We start from the raw sequence: 21,224 nt of genomic DNA, 5'->3' as shown, positions 1-21,224 counted from the left end.
TCCTTTTCCCTAGCAAGCTCGATCTGATGTAACAGGGAGAATGGCATTCTGGGTAGAGACTTAGCTCAAGAGTTTTTTAGCTGGCGCGAGCCTGGTAAAAAGGCCCACTCATTTCAGAGGGTTCAGAACCGAACCCATCAGTAATGAATAAAAGAAGATGATCACCACAGATGGAGCGTTATGGTAAGACATAACTTCTTTTTACTCTTCATCTCCAAAATCCTCTCTCTGCTTCATTTCCAATGTACTCTTGATTCTTCTAGTCAACTCTCCTGCTCCCTTCCTTCTCTCACACATTTTCCGTTGAAAAATGTGAAAAGGTTTCACAGGTACAAGTCCCTCTGTGGTCTTTATTACCAGAAGAACAAGAAGAAGAATCTCCTCCTGTTTCACAGCTTACTTTTTGTTGGACAAACATTTGTGTGTCCTCCTTAGCATGTACTTCATCAAAAAATGATTTTGTCCCTCCGCTGAAGAATACCTTGAAAACAGCTGGGTACAGCACTTTGAAACTCACACCTGTATTTCAACATTCCCTGAATAGGGGAAGAAATTTGCTCCTCTTCTGCCTGATGTACAGTGAGGAATCATTCTCCACAAACACTCTGCTGTCTCCCACATTTAGTACTCTGTCCTTCTGCCACAATTTTGTCATAATCAACTCCTTCTGCTGGTAGGATTGCATCTTTACTATTAAAGGTCGAGGTTGGTTTCTTATAGCCAGGTTTGGAGCATACACACGATGTGCCCGTTCATCTAACAATACCAGTCCAGTTGCTCATTTCTGCTTTCATAAAATTAATGCATTCTGTTCCTTCCAGCTTCTCTGGTATAGCTAAAAATCTCAGGTTTCACTTTGTGCTCTGTTGTCTAATTCTATTATTTTTTGAAACTTCTCTTCCTGAGCAGTCTCATAATCAGGCAGCCTTTTCTGTGTTTCAACCCCTAAATTTTGCAGCTTTGTCATTTCATCTGAATATTTGTTTAAAGTTTCTTTCAGTTTTTCCAGCCTTTTGTTGTTTGTGTTGATATACTGCATCATTGCTTTGTTTTTTTAACCAGGTCTGTATGCAATTGTCTTTTATCTTCCTGTAGTTTACTGGAAGTCATGTCTGAAGGTTGCATTGCTTTTTGCTGAACAGCTGCAGAACTTTCCCCAGTCAATGTTTCTTCCTCACTTTTTTTGGCTGATTTTTTTCCAGGTCTTCTGTAGTTCTTTATTCCAGGCCTCCAGGCAGTGCACTTACTAGCCATTTACTGAAGTTTTCCCATCAGCACAAGTCTACTGGCCTTTCTGTTTTTACACTGGGAGATTTAGAAATAAGCTGTTATTCAATGTGCAGCCATCTTGGAAGTTGCACAGCTATTTTTATACCCCAAACAGACTTCAAACGGTTTTTCCTCAGGTAGGTAGCCCATGTTGGAGGCATGATGGGGAAGGAGGAGGTAACTGAGAACATATGTTTTGGAAGTGTAATGAGCTGGTAGATTTTAAAAATGTCCTACCACATACTGTATCAGAAATATTGAGTGAGCAAATGGCTGTAACTAAGGAAATGTTTTTTGAGCTGGGACACATGACCTGAATTGTCTAGACATAGTAAGGCCTTGTTTAAGTGTAATTAAAAGTAATTAGTAGAAAATTGAAATCAAAGCCTAATAGAACTCTGTTTAAAGTACTGTATGTTGTAAAAGAGATAAAGAATTGGAAGAGGAATATTTAAAAAGGGGAAGTAGAAAATTACATAGAAAAATGCAACGTGTGGGAAAAATGCATGCAGAATAATGTTCAGTAGGGGGAATGTTGTGCAAGGGAATGTGGGAATTGAACAATTTATCTAATGTTAGATCGATGATGGTTATAAAGAAGGAATACATGTATGATGTATAATGCATTTAAATTGGAGTCAAAGGTTAATATGGTTAGTTTTCTTTTCTATTAATGAATGTTTACCTATGTCTTAAGGGATAATTTTATAAAGGTGTTTCAAAAATACTCAACGCAAACAGTTACATTTCAAGATTGGCAAAGTATGACCCACATTAACTATTTCATGTCCAACTTGCTATAAGCAAAGTCCCATACCATATCATTGCAAGCTATAGGTCCCCATCTTTGATCCAGAACACCCATACCTTAAGGCTTTACTTGTCTCATGACTTTATTTTCTGTGTTCAGAGCTATCCAGACCTTGTTGTGGTAGTGGGAAGTCCTACTGCTTAACAGTGTGAGTGGTGAGCATTGTACTGCCTAATGCTAGAGGAGTGGTTTCCAGCTCTGAAATTGTAATTTTATTAGCCTTTTTGGGCTGATTTCTATCCCTTTCAACTTTTTGGCTTAAAAACGCATGTGTTTGCACATTTTTCGCATCGTGCAGCACTGCGAAGCTACAGTTAAACTATTCCAGGTGCCAGAAAGTCTGCTCGTCAAATTTTCCCTTAGAAGTAGCTGGTTTCTCGGTAGTAGCACTAAAATCTGAACCCCTGTGACTAGCACTTGCTGTAGAACCTGCTGGAAAGCACTAGGAAGCCTGAAACTGATACAACCACTCAACTCTCCTTGCCAGTAAGGAAAAATTAATTGTAGGCACTAAACAGCCTATAATTGCAAAGTACTTTGCAAAGGTAAGGGAAAACCGCTTTTAAACTTTACAAAAAAAGCACCTAAACAGGCATGTCCAAGGGTCAGCTTCCAGTGATTTCTCTTGTCCACCTGGTGAATCTGGGCATACTGGGGCAATGCAGCAACTGCCTCATGTACACAGACAGTCCACTCCTCTTACCACCCAACACTACAACCTGCGAGAGATGCACTTACATAGCCAAACTGGAAGCAAAGCTCTCTTCGGCCAAGATTGTGCCAAGACAGTCAAGAGGAGAAGATAACACCTGCACTACACCTCAAGCAACTCATAGCCCTTCAAAACCCACACCATCAACACCCACACATAGCAACACTAAACCCACATATGCGGAGGCCCTTAACATTAACCTGCCCAAGCAACAAGGACCTCCAAAGCTGAAATGCAAACAAACACCAGTCGCAACCAAAGTGACACACAGCTCACAACACCAGTGTGCCACCCAACAACAGCGCCTAAGGCAAGACAATGTACCCAACACTTTAGCCATAGGTGACTCTATAGTCAGGCATGCTGATGTCCCACTCACCAGGCTGAACAAGGAGAAAATTACAGCCAGCTGCCTGTCGGGTGCCAGGATCCGCCACATAACACATGCACTCAAGTCACTCCACAAGAAGTACAAATACGACTCTGTCATTGTCCATGCTGGAGTGAATGATTTGAGATGTACCTCCCTGGACTACATGAAAAGAGACACGGAAGAGCTCTTGGATCATGTTTCCCAGACAGGTATGACCCTAGCCCTGAGTATAGCATCCTGCCTTCGCCCAGAATGATACCACAGTATAAGGACAAAATGATTGACTTCAACAATTGGCTAAGCTTCTGGTGTCATTCAAAGGGGATCCAGTATTTGTCTGCCTGTGAAGACATGATCGACAAACCACGATGGTTTGCCAGAGATGGTCTGCACCTGTCACCCCTGGGATTCAGGTTACTGGCTAAAGCTCTTGCCACCCCTATAGTGCCTTTTTTAGGCAAGGTTCAAAGGATAAAACCACCACAGTAACAGATACAAGCATGCAAAATCTGAAGGTAATGCTACTCAATGCTAGAAGTCTAAACCTCAAAATGCACTCTCTCGAGGCACTCCTAAAAATGGAGAACATCAATATCTGTGCAGTAACTGAGACCTAGTTCAAGGCTCCAGAGAGCATCCCTGCAATACCAGGCTGCAACTCTTACCACACTTTTCCACCAAGGATATTCACAGTTCCAGGCTAGTTGCCCAACACAATGCATCTGAAATTCTCCAGGTGCAACTAACACTAGGTAAGACTGCAATCCAAATTGTAGCTTGCTACAGATCCCCCACCATGCCCCAAGATGCTCACTACACCTTTCTAAACATACTGGAAAATATCAAGATACAACCAAACATCCTAATACTGGGTGATTTCACCTACCCTGCCATTAACTGGCAAAACTACTTGGGTACCAACTCCTTTTCCCAATGGTTCTTGGAATTCATAAATTCCAAAGCCCTGGATCAACTAATCCATTGTCCCACCAGGGGCTCCAATATCCTTGACCTGGTCATTACCAACATGGGAGATAGATGCTCCACACCAGTGGTCACTCCTCATTGGTCAGGTCTGACCATAAGCAAATCACCCTTGACATCCACATCCCACCCCCACCCCCCATTAAGGAAACCTCCTTAAAAAACTTCTCCAAAGCCAACTTCATTCTACTGAAGTCAGAAGTGACAAACTTCACGACACCCATGCAGATGGGATTTGAAAGTTCGACTGCAGAATCCTACACCAAGGCACTGTACGAGCACATCCACTCGTGCATGAATCGTGCCATCCAAAATAGAACCAAGATGCTCTTCTTCAAAAAAAGGAAGCCAATCTGGTGATCCCCTGCTATAAACAGCCTATACAACAGAAGGAAGAAACTGTTGCAGAAAAGAGGAAAATCCCAGGATGCAAAAAACTCCCTCACCAGCCTCAGTAAGAAGCTGAGATCCCTCATAAAATCCTCAAAAGCTAGTTACGAAAATAAAATTGCCAAAGATTCCAAAGACAACCACAAGGCATTCTATAGTTATGTCAAGAATCTAAATGGCAATGCTCAGATCTCCTCTGAGGTACAACAAAATGGCATTAAATATACTGATCCCAAGGATATTGCCAACATCCTGGCAGATCGATTTAGTGCCAACTTCACCCCCCTCTCACGCCCTAAAGGGCCCATCTCAATACCAAAAGATTGCCAAATTCTGGTAATCACGGCCACACAGGTAGAAACTGCACTATCCAAAGCTAAGAATACAGCATCTATGGGACCAGATGACATCCCAAGCTGTGTACTACATGAACTACAAAATGAACTGGCACGTCACCTAAGTGTCATATTTAATCATAGCCTCACCTCAGGCTTCGTGCCCACTGAGTGGCGTACAGCTACAGTTATCCCACTCCACAAGGGGGAATCCCCCTTGGATCTCGGGAACTACCGTACCATCAGTCTGACAAGCCTGATCTGCAAGGGCATGGAACGCATTATCATGGAACTTATAAACAAAGACATTGGCAACCTTCAAACACTGGACCCCACCCAGTTTGGGTTTGTGAAGGGCTGATCTCGTCTCCTGAATCTGATTGACTTCTTCGAGTCAGTCTCCAGAGCTGTGGACAAGGGTAAGGCAGTTCACACAGCCTATCTGGACCATGCCAAGGCCTTCAACACCATCCCCCACTCTGGAATCATAGATAAACTTACTAAGCTGGGCATAAATCCCTACGTCACTCGATGGGTTGCCAACTGGCTTACTGACAGAACCCAGACTGTAAAAGTAGCCGACTCCAAATCCAGCTCCAGACAAGTGAAAAGTGGAGTACCTCAGGGTTCAGTCCTGGGACCACTCTTGTTTGGCATCTACTTCTCTGAAGTACAGGCCAACACTAAGGGACTCTGTCTAACAAAGTTCGCAGATGACTGCAAACTGGGAGCCATTATTGAATCCCCAAATGATGTGAATATTCCTGAAAAGGGCCTTACAGAAACAGATGCCTGGTGCCAGAGCCATGGGCTCAAGCTTAATGCCAAGAAATGTATAGTTATCCCTTTGGAAAAAAAACATGTACCCATGAATTACCACATAGGTGGCAGGACACTAAACATCGAAAGTGTGATGAGAGACTTAGGGACACAGGTGGACAGTGGTCTCACTTTCGATAACCACATCGCCACAACAGTCAGGAAATCCTTCTATGTGGCACACCTCATCACTAAGGGCTTTTCATCCAGAAAAAAGGAAGTCATTGTCCCACTGTACTCATCCCTCATTAGACCCATTATAGAGTATAATGCCCCATTTGGTATGTACCTCACAAGACATTTGCAACAGCTAGAAAGGCCACAGAAATACCTCACTAAAGAATCACAGGCGTAAAGCAGATACCATATGCTGACTGTCTAAAAAAAACTCCAGCTATACTCTGTGGCATATTGTCTACTCAGCGGTGATCTCTGCTTAACATACAAGGCCATATCAAACCCTGAGCTGTTGGACATGCTCCACTTAAAGAAATCCCAATCTCTCAGAGCCACATGCTCCAGGGATCTAAACCTTGTCATCACAATGAACAAAACATGCTGGAGGGATAGGTTCCTGACCCAGAGACTCCCCATACTCTGGAATAGACTGGCCATATATGTCAAGCAGAGCGCCTCATTGGCCCACTTCAAAAAAACCTTGATAATTGGATGGGAGATAGGAAATTCACCTCGGGGATCATGTCAGTCACCCTGCTATTCAGGGGTCCAGAAAAGTAAATATTGTGGGAAGAAATATCCAGGGAATTGTTATGGCTAGGCTTGCATAGGCCCTAGGGCTGATAGCCTAGTACCAACCTATGTACTGGATATGGTCTACATTGAACCCAACACTATAGTTCTTGGTAATTTCAACTACTGTACTGTAAACTGGGAAACTTACACAGCATCCAGTGTTCATGGTCAAAGATCCCTGAACTTTGTCAAAACAAATGCTCTGGACCAGCTAGCCCATACACCCACTAGGGGCACCAAAATCCTTGACCTGATCCTGCCAAACATGGGAAAATTTTGCACTCACCAGAGTGTTATGTCCTCATTTGTCAAGTCGGATCATAAAGCTGTGTTCTTTGAAATCAAACTGAAACCTTTTACCTCATCCAACTCCAGTACACTTGGATATTATTCCAAAGCTAACCCCCTACTACTGGGTGACACCCTAGCAAAATTTCAAACCCCTCAAACTGCATAAACACTGTTGCTGCTTCTAATTTTTCACAGAAACCCAGTACCATCATGTAAACAACTACTCTGAGGCAGCTCTACCCTTCCCTCCCCAGTATGTCCTCATTTGTCAAGTCGGATCATAAAGCTGTGTTCTTTGAAATCAAACTGAAACCTTTCACCTCATCCAACTCCAGTACACTTGGATATTATTCCAAAGCTAACCCCCTACTACTGGGTGACACCCTAGCAAAATTTCAAACCCCTCAAACTGCATAAACACTGTTGCTGCTTCTAATTTTTCACAGAAACCCAGTACCATCATGTAAACAACTACTCTGCGGCAGCTCTACCCTTCCCTCCCCAGAAGTAAGAGAAAAAAGCATATATCTAACCCACTCTGGAATCTCAGTATCAACAATTTGTATAACAAAAAGAAAGAAATCCATGGCAAAAACTGTGAAGTGCAGTGACTATCAATGCAAAGATTCAAAACTCATTAAACTACATAATCAACTCAGGAGTCTTATCAAATCCACCTAAGCCAATTTTGAGGTAAAGTTAGCCTCGCAGGTAAAGGACAACCATAATCCCTTCAGTTATGCATTCAACTTCAAGGGAAGTACAGAATGGTGTGTTGTACTAATTGTAGACAGAATCACCTGTACAGAGATGGAGAATATAGTAAACCTACTAGCTGACAAATTTAGTTCCTGTTTCACCCACTTGTCCCCCAGAGACTTCCCAAGTTATGCCCTTGACAGTTACTCCCCCAGCTATTTATGGGGTCTGATAATATTCCAGGTTGTCTCCTGAGTAGCATAAAACATGTCTTGTTGGTCCCTTAGGATCATTGTTCTACCTTAGCCTCCAAACTGTCTTTATGCCTAGCAAATGGAGGAATGCAATAGTTATGCTTCTGCAGAAGGGTAACACAGACCTGTAAGTCTGGCTTACTTTATTTCTAAGGTCACGAAAAGAACTGTCATGGATATTTTATATAAAGACGTGGAAAATTTTGAGACACTGAATCCAATACAATTTGGATTTGTCAGGGGCAAATCAAACCTGCTTAGTTTGGTGGACCTCTTGGAGAAAGTTGCCAGTGCTATCTTCACTGAAGTGAAGCATAACATAAAACTATGACTTAGGTATGACCTGCACCTGTCTATGCATTGCTGATTCTGATGCAGGTGGATACGGTATACTACATGTCTATGAATCCCAACCTCTGAGTCTTGTTACATCACCTTATAACCTCACGGTAAGGGAAAATAAACAATTCTAAGAATGTCCGAGCCACTTAAAGCAGCTTGGTAAGTACTGTTAGAAACTGCAGAATTCATCTTGAATTTCGGACAAAAATAGCTGAAAGTAGAGCTTTATAAATATATCTGTTTTTGGGATAATAGTCTTTCTGTGCTTTTTCAAGTATTTCTCTTTGGCAATGATTTTTTTTTTTATTTGGCTTTCTCTTGCCATTTACAGTTGTGCCATTATTGTTTTTTCAGTCATACGACAAATGTAGTTGCCCTTTCAAGGACTGTCTAGTCATATATTGGTGCTGTTAAATAAATGTGTACTTACTTTTAATATAAAGTATATAAGGTATATAATATTTTATGCAATGTAGATGTCATACATAAACTACATAAATTAATACTCTTACCGATCAAAGCTTTTTGACTAAAATCACTGTTTAGGCCAGATGGGTAAAGTTTGTGAAATTTCAAAATAAGTTCACCTTCTGGTAGTACCAGAACTATCCATGGTTTACTTTTCTGTCCCCCATCTTCACTTTTTCTGATACTCAAGTTTTAAACACACTTAATCATCATTGAGTCATATATCTTTTATTGTTGATGTCATTTAAACATTCTTTCCTTGTTTTAAACCTTCTGTTAGTCTTACCATTAAATGATTCATTTCACAAATAAATTGTGTAAATAACTGCCAAAGTATCACATGTATACTGGCCCCATATACTTAATTGATGTGTTGATATATTGCTTTATTGTTTATTTTTTAAGAAAGAATATTTATATCTTTGTTATTTTATGTGATTTTAAGTACTGTGAAGGCAATGACTGTTGAAGCTATGGATGTTAATAAACTTGAAGGTTGTAATCTTTGCTGTTGTTGAATATTTTTTTTTTAGTTTATTAGCGGTATACAGTTTTCTTATTAATCCTTATACAAGATCCATTACAAATTATTGTAATATAAAAGAGTAGTCCCTATCTAGAAAATATTAAAAATCTGCCGAATTTATGTAAAACATGGTCTTTAAGCAAAAGCAAACTTGCAGCAAAATGGGGCAGGGGGGGCAAGCCTTCCTTTTTTTCAGAATGGAAACTGAAAGTTCTAGTTCACAAATGGTACTGAATGTTATGACTTCATAGCAAAATAAAATTAAACTTTTACAGCAATATAAGCTAGTTTTCCATCTGTTTTACATAGCAGTTTGCTACAGTTCAAAAGGACTTTTTTTCTTTTTAGGAACTGAAGCATTTAGTGGTGTGTGTGTGTGTGTGTGTGTGTGTGTGTGTGTGTGTGTGTGTGTGTGTAGCATAAACTGTAGCAGCTTGCTACAGTTCTACTTCAAAACATTGAAATCTCATAGCATTGAACTTCAAAACGGAGAACATAACATCGAAAACGCAAAACAACGAAACCTCAGAACACTGGAATATTGCATCACAACACACATGTAAATAACATCCCCTCCACCTATAACATCAAACTAACAAACACACTTTTTACTACATTTCTGCAGGGGGGCAAGCCCCCCCTGCACCCCCCCCCCCATATCAGGGGCTCTGCCCCCCACACCCTCTGTAAGTTTAATATACTAACTCCAAGATTACACTACAGTGGAAAAAAGTTAATTTCCTAACCTCACTGTATCGCAATTACCTTACAGAATGTAAACATAATGTCTAAATCACTTACCTGTATGGCCTAAAACAGATTGGCGAAATAAACACTTTTTCCCCTATTCACTTCTCCCAGCACTTCTCATAACACTAACTTAACTTCCATGAAAGCAACACATTCATATGTTAACATTCTGTATGGTGATCATGTTACAGCGGAGTTAGGAAATTAACTTTTTCCACTGTAGTGCAATCTGAGTTGGTATATTTAATTTATGGGGGGGGGTGCAGGGGAGTTGCCCCCCCCTGCAGAAACGTAGTAAAAAGTGTATTTCTTACTTTGGTGGTGTTATAGGTGGAGGGGATGTTATTCACATGTGCGTTGTAGTTTTCTATGTTATAATGCACAATTTCAGTATTCTGAGTTTTCGTTGTTTTGGGGTTTTGATGTTATGTCTCAATGTTTTGAATTTCAATGTTATGAGATTTCACTGTTTTGATGTAGACCCCTTGGTGCAGTTTCAAAATGAAAGAAGAGGATTTTTTTTCCTTAAACTAAAACATGTAGTGCTCCCACCGGTTACAGAATAACCAGCTACACCTACCTCTGGGATAAGTTATTGCAGCATCTATAAGGAAAGGTACTTGCAGGTGAAGATGTCTGACTTAAAGCTAATAATGGGCTAGGGTAAAGGTTAGCTCTTCTACTAGATTTTACAGAGTAGCTTCCACAGCAGAGAAAGGTAGAAATTTCTACCTGATGATGAATCTAAACAGAAAAGAAAAAATCTTAGTAATTCAGTCCTTCTACTTCAAACTGAAGGATTTATCCCCCACAGGCAGTACCAACTCAGCATCTTAGGTTTCTTGCACAGCTTAAGCTCCTTCCCAGACTTCCTTAATGTCCCTCTCTTCCATCTCTTTTCCAGATAATATTCACTGCAGTTCTCATGAGATGCTGAACACTTTGCTCATGTTGTTTCATCATTTTTTGACGCGATAAATACACTTTTTCTTCCTTTTCTGGGTAAAGCAGTACTTAGTTTGTCATTTTACAGTATTTATATTTTCCTTAGTTTTTCTAGTTTAGCATTCTCCTTCTGTCACATGCAGGTCTTTTGGCAGGCTTCCAACATACCTCCTGTTATTCTTTACCTGTTAGCTACTTAAGAGGATCTTAATGTTTTTCCTTGTTGTTGTTGCTGTTGATTAAAAACATTTGTTTGCTATAGTTCTGGTATTTTTTCCAATCGCTAGTGTATTTAGGATTTTGGTGTTCAAGATTTGTACTTCAGTTCCTAGAGTGCTTGTGTAGAATTTCTCAGTACATAAGGGTAGTGTGACAGCGGTGAGATTTGCAGTGGGAGTGACAGATGCGTTTAAGGTGGAGGTGGGATTACATCAAGGATTAGCTCTGAGCCCTTTCTTATTTGCAGTGGTGATGGACAGATTGACAGACGAGATCAGACAGGAGTCCCCGTGGACTATGATGTTTGCAGATGACATTGTGATATGTACTGAGAGTATGGAATCGGTTGAGGAGACCCTGGAGAGGTGGAGATATGCTCTAGAGAGGAGACGAATGAAGGTCAGCAGGACTAAGACAGAATATATGTGTGTGAATGAGAGGGAGGATAGAGGGATGGTGAGGATGCAGGGAGTAGAGTTGGCGAAGGTGGATGAGTTTAAATACTTGGGATCAACAGTTCAGAACAATGGTGAGTGTGGAAGAGAGGTGAAGAAGAGAGTACAGGCAGGGTGGAGAAGAGTGTCAGGAGTGACGAGTACCAGTAAGAGTGAAAGGGAAGGTTTACAAGAGGGTAGTGAGACCAGCTCTGTTATATGGGTTGGAGACAGTGGCATTGACAAAAAGGCAGGAGTCAGAACTGGATGTGGCAGAGTTAAAAATGTTAAGCTTTGCATTGGGTGTGACAAGGATGGGCAGGATTAGGAATCAGTATATTAGAGGGTCAGCACAGGTAGGACGGTTTGGAGACAAAGCTAGATAGATGAGATTGCGTTGGTTTGGACATGCCGAGGAGATGCTGGGTATATTGAGGAAAAGGATGCTAAGGATGAAGCTGCCAGGTAAGAGGAAAAGAGGAAGGCCTAATATAAGATTTATGGATGTGGTGAGAGAGGACATGCAGGTGGATGGTGTGACAGAGCAAGATGCAGAGGACAGGAAGAAATGGAAACAGATGATCTGCTGTGGCGACCCCTAATGGGAACAGCCAAAAGAAAATTAAGTGATGTGTTACTGATGACAGGCAAATAGAAACTTACACCCACATTGATTTTTCTAACCGCAGTTTTCTAAGACAGCAATGGTTAGGAAGTAAAAAATTACTGAGTCTAAATGAGTTGAACTGTCATCCATGTAGAAGTTGCCCACTAGCAGGTTAGCTTAATAATGTGAGAATATCATATCTGAAGTAGTTAACTTCATTTGTGCAGCAACGTATGGGATTTGGATCCGAACCAGCAGTTTTCAACAGCTTTAGATCTGAGCTCCAAACTCCTCCCCCTACCCATAATCCCCTGCCAACCCTGACTGACCTCAGATCTAGTTTGCCACGGTTTACTTCAGCAGCTTGATCCCGAGTTCCAGGCGTTTTTCGTCCATTTTGTGAGAAAATTTAACTTTTTTTCCTTAACTCTTGGTGTGACTGTGTTTTTCAGGTCCCTTATCCCTTAGAATGATCTTAGTTTAATTTATTTTGTTCCATATTCTAACCTCCCCCTTTCTTCGTGGTTCTGTCAGGGTTGTGTGTGTGTGTTTGGGGCCTAGCGTGTGTGGTTTTTTACCTTCTAATATGTCTGAGGCCCCAAAGTTAGTGTTTTCTAAGTGCACCGAGTGTGGCCATAAGCTGTCCCCAGCAGATGGCCACACTCGGTGTGTGATGTGCCTTGGGATAGAACACCTGTCCTCTGGTTGTACCATCTGTGCAGCGTTCAACCCCAGGGCACTCAAGGACCGGAGGTCTAAGCTGATTCTGGCGGGTCTTCTGCCCCCAGACTCGGCTTCTATCTCCGGTCCTCCTGTTGCTCCCGCTGCCACTCCTGCTTCCCTCCCCCCCGGCCGGGACTCAATCTCCCGCCTTAGGCCTGGAGGAGAGGGAGGCTAGGAAAGAAAGGAGGAAGGAGAAGCACCACAAGTGGCGGGCCGAGGCCTCCGCTTCGGCCCCACCTGGCTAAGCGGGCTTCTCCCTCCAGGACTTCTGGGTCTCCTCCTTCTCGGATCCGGTTCCCGTGCTTTTCACCGGGTCCTGAGGAGGAGGAGACCCGATTTCCGTCGAGGTCATTGAGGCGACACTCCCGCCCCGCCTCGGTGGCCTCGTCGAGATCTACCCGAAGTCTCACCGATGCAGATTTGGACCGGATGATGAGAAGATTCCTCCAGGCCCAACTGCAGATGGGAGTGCTCCTGCCTCCCCCCCCTGGGGGGGAGCTCAACCCCCTTCTTTGCCCCAATAGCTCCTTCTCTGTCCTGTTTCCCGGGTTCAGAGTCTTCGGACCCGGGCAGCCTTGGAGCCGAGGGTGTGTCGGTGCCGATAGTCTCGGGTACTTCGGTGCCGACACTTCCCTCGAGTCTGTCGGGTCCATTTTCTTTGTATCCAAGCTCTCAGAGCCAAGGGCTGAGCTTCGGATCCAGCAGTATCGGTATGTCTTCGGCTCCATCCAGGTCGGAGCATGCTGGTCGGTCGGATCTGATCGCTTCGGCACCGGCTCCGATCCGTCTGTCAGATCCGAGGGAGGGTCTGCTCTCGGATCCCAGAGAGAGCAGCTCTCCCTCGGCATTCGACGTGGTGGAGAGGGTTCTGTCAAGGGATTCCAGGCCCCCAGCCCTTGCCAAGGCTCCACCCTGCACTCCTTCTCAGTTGGGTCCGACTTCCATCACCCGGCCCCAGGGACAGCCTGCTCTGACGTCCCAGGTAGTTCCATTGGAACAAGACGTTGCTGGTGAGACCTCCTCGAACAGCCCCCCTGAGGAGGCTCCTCACAAGCGAAGGTGCAAGAGGAGGCACCTGGACTCCCTCGAGTCCTTGACTGAGGACACGGATTTCAAGGAAGGGGAAGGCTCCCCAAGATCACCCCCCGAAGATGTCTCATTTGGTGACATCATGGAGATGCTCAGAATAAGGGGGGGGTCTGCCCCAAAGCCTACCTCGGACGAATCCGTGTTCCTGGAGGCATTTGAAGCAGGCCCGTCTACCTCTTGGGTGTCCCCTCTGGCCGACCCCCTGGTAGACCTGATTACTACCAGGGCGTGGAAGGAGCCGGACACTGTGGAGCCAGTCCCCAAGCACCCAGACAAGATTCTCAGCCCCCCCCCCTCTGACAAATCCCACTGAAGCAAAGGCCCCCCTGTAGATGCCATGTTGGTGGTGGCGGCCACCAAGAGGAACTTGCTCAGGAGACTCCCTCAGTTTATCCCCCGAGCAGGGAGTCTCGGTTGATGGACCGCCTAGGGAAGCGGGTGTTTAGTTCGGCTACCTTCTGTGAGGTTGCTGAACTACATGGCACATGTGCTCCGACTGCAGCGGGACCTTATCAAAGAGTACGCTGCATCACCCCCCCCGAGTCCATGATGGCGGAGGACAAACAATTGCACTCCACCCGGATGGCCACTGTACGATCCATATCTAACACCTCTATGCAGCTACTGTCTCATGCCACGGAAGGAGCCGCTAGAGCCAGCGGAGCGGGCCTCGTTATGAGACGTCAGGCCTGGCTCCGGCACTGTGATTTCGCAGAACCCTTTAAGGCGTCTTTCGCTAATGCCCCTTTTGATGGTTCTGCCCTCTTTGGCAAAACCGTGTGAGATACTTTGGTCCAGAACGAAAAGGATGGGAAGATGTTGTCTACCGTTGGAGTCCGCTTCTCTGCTCCCCAGTGGTCCTTCTCTAAGAACCAAAAGGGACAGAAGAAGATGTAGTTCCGGAAGTCGCAACAGTCTCGTCCTGCTCTGGACTCCCAGCCCTTCCGCGGCAGAGGAGGGCACGGTGGACGCCACCCTAGAGGCAGAGGGGGCCCGCGGAACCTTGGATCCAGAGAACCCTTCTCGAACCAACCCACGCAATACCCCTGAGGGGTTGCCCAACTGCTCCACTCTGGAGGCAGTCGGGGGGCGTTTCTCGAAGCACCCAGCAGCTTGGGAGTCCATCACGACAGACCGCTGGGTGCTTCGCATCATATCCAGAGGATATCAGATTCCCTTTTCTCGTTACCCATGCAGCCCCAGATACCTCCCCGATGTCCCACCCGATCAGAGGGGAGCCGCAGTAATGGAAATCCAACATTTGCTGGAAAAAAGAGCCATCCAACACGTCCCCCCAGATCAGTGCAGGTCCGGGTTTTACTCCAGGTTCTTCTTGGTGCCAAAAAAGACTGGGGGCTTAAGACCAATCCTCAACTTCTCTTCCCTGAATCTGTCAGTAACCAAAGAGAAGTTCTGCATGGTCACTCTTCAGTCCATTCTCCCCCTGTTACGGGAGAACGACTGGATGTGCTCTATAGACCTCAAGTATGCGTACTACCACATTCTGATGGACAGGCGATCCAGGAGGTTCCTCCGCTTCCGGCTAGGAGCCAGTCATTACCAATTCAGGGTCCTCCCCTTTGGTCTCACCACAGCCCCCAGGGTGTTCACCAAAGTGTTAGCAGTGATAGCGGCCCACCTGAGGCTCCAGGGAATTCAGGTCTTCCCATACCTGGACGACTGGCTCCTGACCGCCCTGACAAGGCATCTACTCTGTGCAGCCAGAAACTACTTTCTTCGTCTAGCTCCCCGGCTGGGGATCACTATCAACATAGAGAAGTTGTCTCTTACTCCGACTCAGACCATAGACTTCATAGGGGCCAGATTAGACACGAACAAACTCTTAGCATTCTTGACCTCAGACCGGCTACTAACCCTGAGGCTACACGTGCAAGCCATTCTGCAATCCCCAGCTCCCCCAGCGGAATTGGTCCTGAGGGCTCTTGGCTCGATGGCGGCAGCAATCAACCTATTGCCAATGGCACGTTTGAACATGAGGGTCGTACAATGGACCCTTCAGGTGCAGTGGTCCTTTCTTCACTATCCTCTGAGCCATCCCGTTCCACTCAGCAGGGCTTGCAAGAGGGCCCTCCTATGGTGGCTCCAATCACCGGACCTCCAGCAAGGACGCCCCTTTTCTATGACCCCTCCACTAGCCACGGTGACCAAGGACGCCTCCCGCCTTGGGTGGGGGGGGGCATTGTTCAGACAGGACAGTCCAAGGCACGTGGGACCTCACGGAGACCTCACTGCATATGAACGTCCTAGAGATGAGGGCAGTGCTGTTAGCATTGCAAGCACTTCAGCACCTTCTTCCTGTAGGAACGATTGCGATTCAGACAGACAATATATCAGTTGTCTGGTACATCAACAAACAGGGGGGAACCAGGTCTTACCCACTCTGCCGAGAGGCCATGATGGTGTGGGAATGGGCGATCTCCACAAACCGCTTTCTCATAGCAACGCACATTCCGGGATGGTCCAACATTCTAGTGGACAAACTAAGTCACACCATCCTGTTACCATAGGAGTGGTCTTTGAATCCCGAGATAGCGAATCGGATTTTCGCCAAATGGGGTCAACCCTGTTGCGATCTCTTTGCCTCTCCCTCGAACACAAAATGTTACGACTACTTCGCTCTCATTTCCCCCTTCGGGTAACCCCTGAGAGACGCTGTGGTGCATGCATGGTTTCCCGGTCTTCTTTATGCTTAGGTTCATAGGTTCAATGCTGAAGTTTCTTCAGAAAGCCAGTTGGTTGGGGAGCAGGATTATCCTCATTGCCCCATTTTGGCCTCGTCAAACCTGGTTCCCTTACCTTTGGTCTCATCTGGTGAATCCTCCTTGGATTCTGGATCCCAGTCCGGATCTAATATCCCACCTCCTAGATTTCCCAGTCCCGAACCGGCTGCTCCAGTTCCACTCGTAGCTAGGACTCCCAGCATCTCTTCCCCAGTTAAAACTATTCTAGTAGCAGTGCACAAGCCTTCTACTAGAAAGATCTATAGCAGTAAATGGAAACGTTTCTCCATTTGGGCGGAACGCAAAAATTTGAATCCTTTTACAGCTCCCTTGCCCACTGTATTAGACTTTCTGTCAGGACTGTTCCATCAGGGGGCTAGCTCCTCCACAGTCAAGGTTCAACTAGCAGCTATCTCTCATTATCACGTGGGAAATGAACTGGGCCCTTTGATCACCACGAAATTATGCAAGACCTTTTTGAAGGGCACCTTTCTGCTCAGACCTCCAGTGAAGGATGTAGTCCCTCCCTGGGATTTAACGCTGGTGCTTCAGGCCTTGACAGCTCCCCCGTTTGAGCCTGCAGCTACAGTAGATCTTAAATTCTTGTCATGGAAAATGGCCTTTCTTGTCACTATCACCTCGGCTCGAAGGGTCTCTGAACTAATATTAACCAGTCCATCAACCTGCCTGTCTTTTTTCCTAATCACCATAACCAAGGGGAATACAAATTACACTCATTGGATGTGCATAGACAATTTCGCTTCTACATCCACAGGACATCTGGTCATAGGAAATCCGACCAGTTGTTCATCTCCTTTGCCAGATTTAACGTGGGTAAATCTGTGTCTAAAGTCACACTGTCTAGATGGATTTCACAGTGTATCCTCTTAGCAAATGAAAGTTCGGGCAGGCCCGCACCTCAGGGAGTCTATGCCCACTCTACTCGTTCTGTGTCTACCTCTGCGGCTTTTAGAGCTAGAGTCTCTTTGGATGATATTTGCTCGGCAGCCACTTGGGCCTCATCTCATACCTTTATCAATCTCTATAAATTGGACATTATCTCCAGAGGGAGAGCATCCTTTGGCTCTGCAGTGCTCCGGAACATCCTTCCATGAAGGCCGCCCAAGATTCAGGTAGCTGGGGACTCTGTCCCATAGGTTGCTGCACAAATGAAGTTAACTACTTCAGATTAAGAAGTTATGTACTCACCATAACGTTCCATCTGAGTAGGTAAACTTCATTTGTCAGCAACCGTCCCTCCCTCCTGCCCCCTCACTTGTGAATGTCTTCATACACAGGTCCATGGGGTTTACCCACTTATCATGAGAATGATAATTTTATAGCAGTTTCTGCTGTTGGGCAAACTTGATCTGAGGTCAGTCAGGGTTGGCAGGGGATTATGGGTAGGGGAGGAGCTTGGAACTCTGATCTAAAGCTGTTGAAAACTGCCGGCTCGGATCCGAGGTCGGATCCGAATCCCATATGTTGCTGACAAATGAAGTTTACCTACTCAGATGGAACGTTATGGTGAGTACATAACTTCTTATTTTTAACTTGAGTGATCGCAAATCCAAGAAATATCTCAGCAGAGGTGGTGGGTGATGGATGCATTCTGGTGTAAAGAGAAAGAATATCTGAGACAAGAGTAAGGGCAGAATGTATACACAAGCATCAACAAGAGGGGAGGTTGAGGAATTTTATGTTTAGAACAGTAGAGCTGTCACTTAAAAGGACTGCATTTTAGTGACTATTGTCCATCTAACAAACACCTTCAGTGTGATCTTTGTTGATTTAGTCTGTCTACTTTTAATACATTTGAATTCTTTTTCACTTGCACAATGTCTTTTAACACCTTATTAAATTAACACTTAAGACAAAGACAAGCATATACTAATGTAAAAAAAAAAAACATAATAACGTTTCAAGTTGTGTACATTATGCATCACATATGTTTTTTTTTATAGCTGTCGTCTGTCCAGTATTACAGAAATTGCTCAAATCCTGCCTTCCTGTAAACCTCACTCTTTCCCAGAACATTATTCTACATGTAATGTTCCAACTTTTTCCATTTATTTCTATGTAATTTGCTTCTTCACCTGTCTAAAGATCCCACTTTCAGTTATTTTGTCAGTGTTATAACATTCAATGATTCAAGTACAACTTAATTTACACTTTAATTTCCATTTTCTAGTAATTGCTTTTTTAGGCAACCACCAGAATTCAACTCATCAAGGCATTACTATGTTTGTGCAGTTCAGATCCTGTGTCCCAGCTAAAAATAATCATTTTCTTAATTACACCCATTTGCTCACCCAGTATTCCTGACATAGTACTCTGTGGGGAATTTTTTTTAAATCTGCCAATCAGTTACATTTGTCGAATGTTTTGAAGATTTTGTTTTGGTTTAATGTATGAGACTTTGCAAATGAGAAGATATATAATTATATTGCAAATTTCTTATTTAATTGATGGTTTTCCTTTACAGAAGGCTTTTGAAATCAACAGTCCGGTCGTGAGTTCAACTGAGGAAAGAAACAGAAGTGCCATCTATTCTTCAATTGGTGATGAGCCAAATCTGGATACCAAACTTGCTGACAAAACTCTGAGTGTAAAGCATGGAAAGAGTTTTAATTTTGATGAAGATGTTGATGAAGATGAGGGTGATTCATTCTTTGATGATCCTTTACCTAAACAAAATAAAATCTATAGTTGGTAAGTGGTATACAGTCTTTTCCTAAAACACAATTTTTTTCTCATAGATGTAGTTGCAGTAAGTCATTCAAAACTAAATTAAAAATAAAGCAGTCAATAATAAGCTTATGTACTGAACCCATTGTAGTCTATAATATAAAAGACCAGTTCAACTGCATATCAGTTTGTGTTAGCAGTAATTGGTCATGTGCAACAGTTTCCAAAAATATCATTCTCAGATGCTAACATGTTTTTCATGCTGCTTCTGAAGAGCACTGATTTTGTTGTGAGACCAGGCCTTCAGTTTTCAGTAAAGTAGTACAATTATAATAATATAGTTAATTTATCTGTTTTGTGATGGCTTTGGTAGACAATGTCATGAATGATTGTTCTGTAACAGGCTAGAATGCTTGAATGCTGTTGGTAAGACTGTAAGTCCATGGAAGATCTTGGTCCTTTGTAATACTGAAGCTGCTCACCAGTTCTTTTCTTGCAGTGGTCCAGTTCTCATTCAGTTCAGGAAAACCTAAGCCACTGTATCAGAATGGCTTCAGTAGTTTGCTAGGGTAAGGAAATGCTCAGAATGGTTTCAACGTTTTTATTCGGAAAAAAAACTGTCACAGCAAATTAAATACCCAGGGAAAACGCCTCCACAGTTAAATTTTAAGCAAAATATAAGGTGTATACAGAAGCATTCAAATTTTGCTTAGTACCAAACTTAACATTGACTAGTTACATAGCATTGAAGCTTAAGATTTAACATATTTACATAGACTGAACATATCTTTATTAGTCCCTTACACCTTTTCTAGGGGGGGGGGGGCATATAAACTTAGGCATGAGTGGAAGGGCAATTATAGGCTTCCTCTCTGTAAAAGAGATAAAAGAGATATAGGCGCCAGACCAGGGGTAAATTTGCAATTCCCATCCACCAATCCAAGTTTCATTTGAATAAGTGCATGGAATAGCTTTGCTTTACATGGATGGGAAGCCTGTTCCAGGGAAGGTGTAGCCTTTGAGACACATGCTTCTCCCTCCAGCATGTCGTATTTATGTTGCAGGCAAAGTTTAGGTCCCTGGATCAGGTGTTTCTGATGCTATTGTTTTGCAGATGTGCAACAAGTCTATTAAGGCTGGATCAGAGAATGCTTTGTAGGCCAGACGTAGGTTGCATCTCAGCAGCCTGTGGAAGACTGAGTAGAAGGACAAGGCTTTTACGCAGTCTGCATAGGAGTTGTTTTCTAAACCGTGTATTCTTTTTGTGAGGAACCTCTGTGGATGCGCCACTAGTTGCATATGTGTGATCAGGTACATGTCGAAGGAAGCAACATACTCAATGACTGGGTCATATGAGGGCAGAGTATACCAGAACAATGACATCTTTTGACCTAGATGCCATACTGTTGCTTCTGAGATGTACAGCATAGAATGGTTTCCTTGCTATTGTAGATGTGTGATGGTCAAAAGCCACATCACTAAATACATGTGTTCCCAAACTCCTGATTATTGGGTATACTCTTGAGGGGGGGGTATTATATCAATATACTTATTTGTGGGAATGAATGTCTTACTCTAAGATACTGCTATGCACTTCTTGGAATTGAGGTTTTTGACTGTGACCCTAACACTGGTTATAAGTCTGTGTCAGGCTTTCTTGGGGTTATTTTTATCTTTTTTTATGAGGGTATTTGTGTTTTGAGATGATTCAGTGAGTGTACTTAACTTGCAGTCATCTGTGAACTTGGTTAGCTAGAGGCCTTTGATGTTAGCCTTGCCTTCAAAGAAGCTGATGTCAAATAAGAGTGGCCCCAAACCTGAGCTGCAAGGCACTCCACTAGTGGCCAGCCTTTTTGTGGAGGTAGACTCCCCTATCCTAATTTATTGGGTCCTGTCTGTGAAACAATTGGCTATCTAGCAGCAGTTGTGACAGTTTATCAGATTAACTTTCTAATATAGAAAATGCAGCAAATGCTGCAATGTATGCAATGTTTCAGGAAGC

The 21,224-nt window shown here is 43.8% G+C and overlaps 1 protein-coding gene across 7 annotated transcripts in view; it reads left to right on the top strand.

Annotated features, from left to right (window-relative positions):
• Positions 1-21,224, top strand: part of CEP43 (centrosomal protein 43) — a 2,274,574-nt gene that overhangs the window by 1,626,422 nt on the left and 626,928 nt on the right. For all 7 annotated transcript variants that reach the window (XM_044069398.1, XM_044069434.1, XM_044069407.1 and 4 more), the window contains one exon: positions 19,020-19,246. In XM_044069398.1, the coding sequence (XP_043925333.1) occupies positions 19,020-19,246 (227 nt within the window). The remainder of the gene's footprint in view (positions 1-19,019; positions 19,247-21,224) is intronic.

Source organism: Protopterus annectens, chromosome 1.part0 (assembly GCF_019279795.1).
Source record: "Protopterus annectens isolate FY-2018-M chromosome 1.part0, PAN1.0, whole genome shotgun sequence".
Classification (NCBI taxonomy): Eukaryota; Metazoa; Chordata; order Ceratodontiformes; family Protopteridae; genus Protopterus; species Protopterus annectens.
Note: the sequence above shows the minus strand (reverse complement) of the source record. Positions and strands in the feature narration are given on the sequence as shown.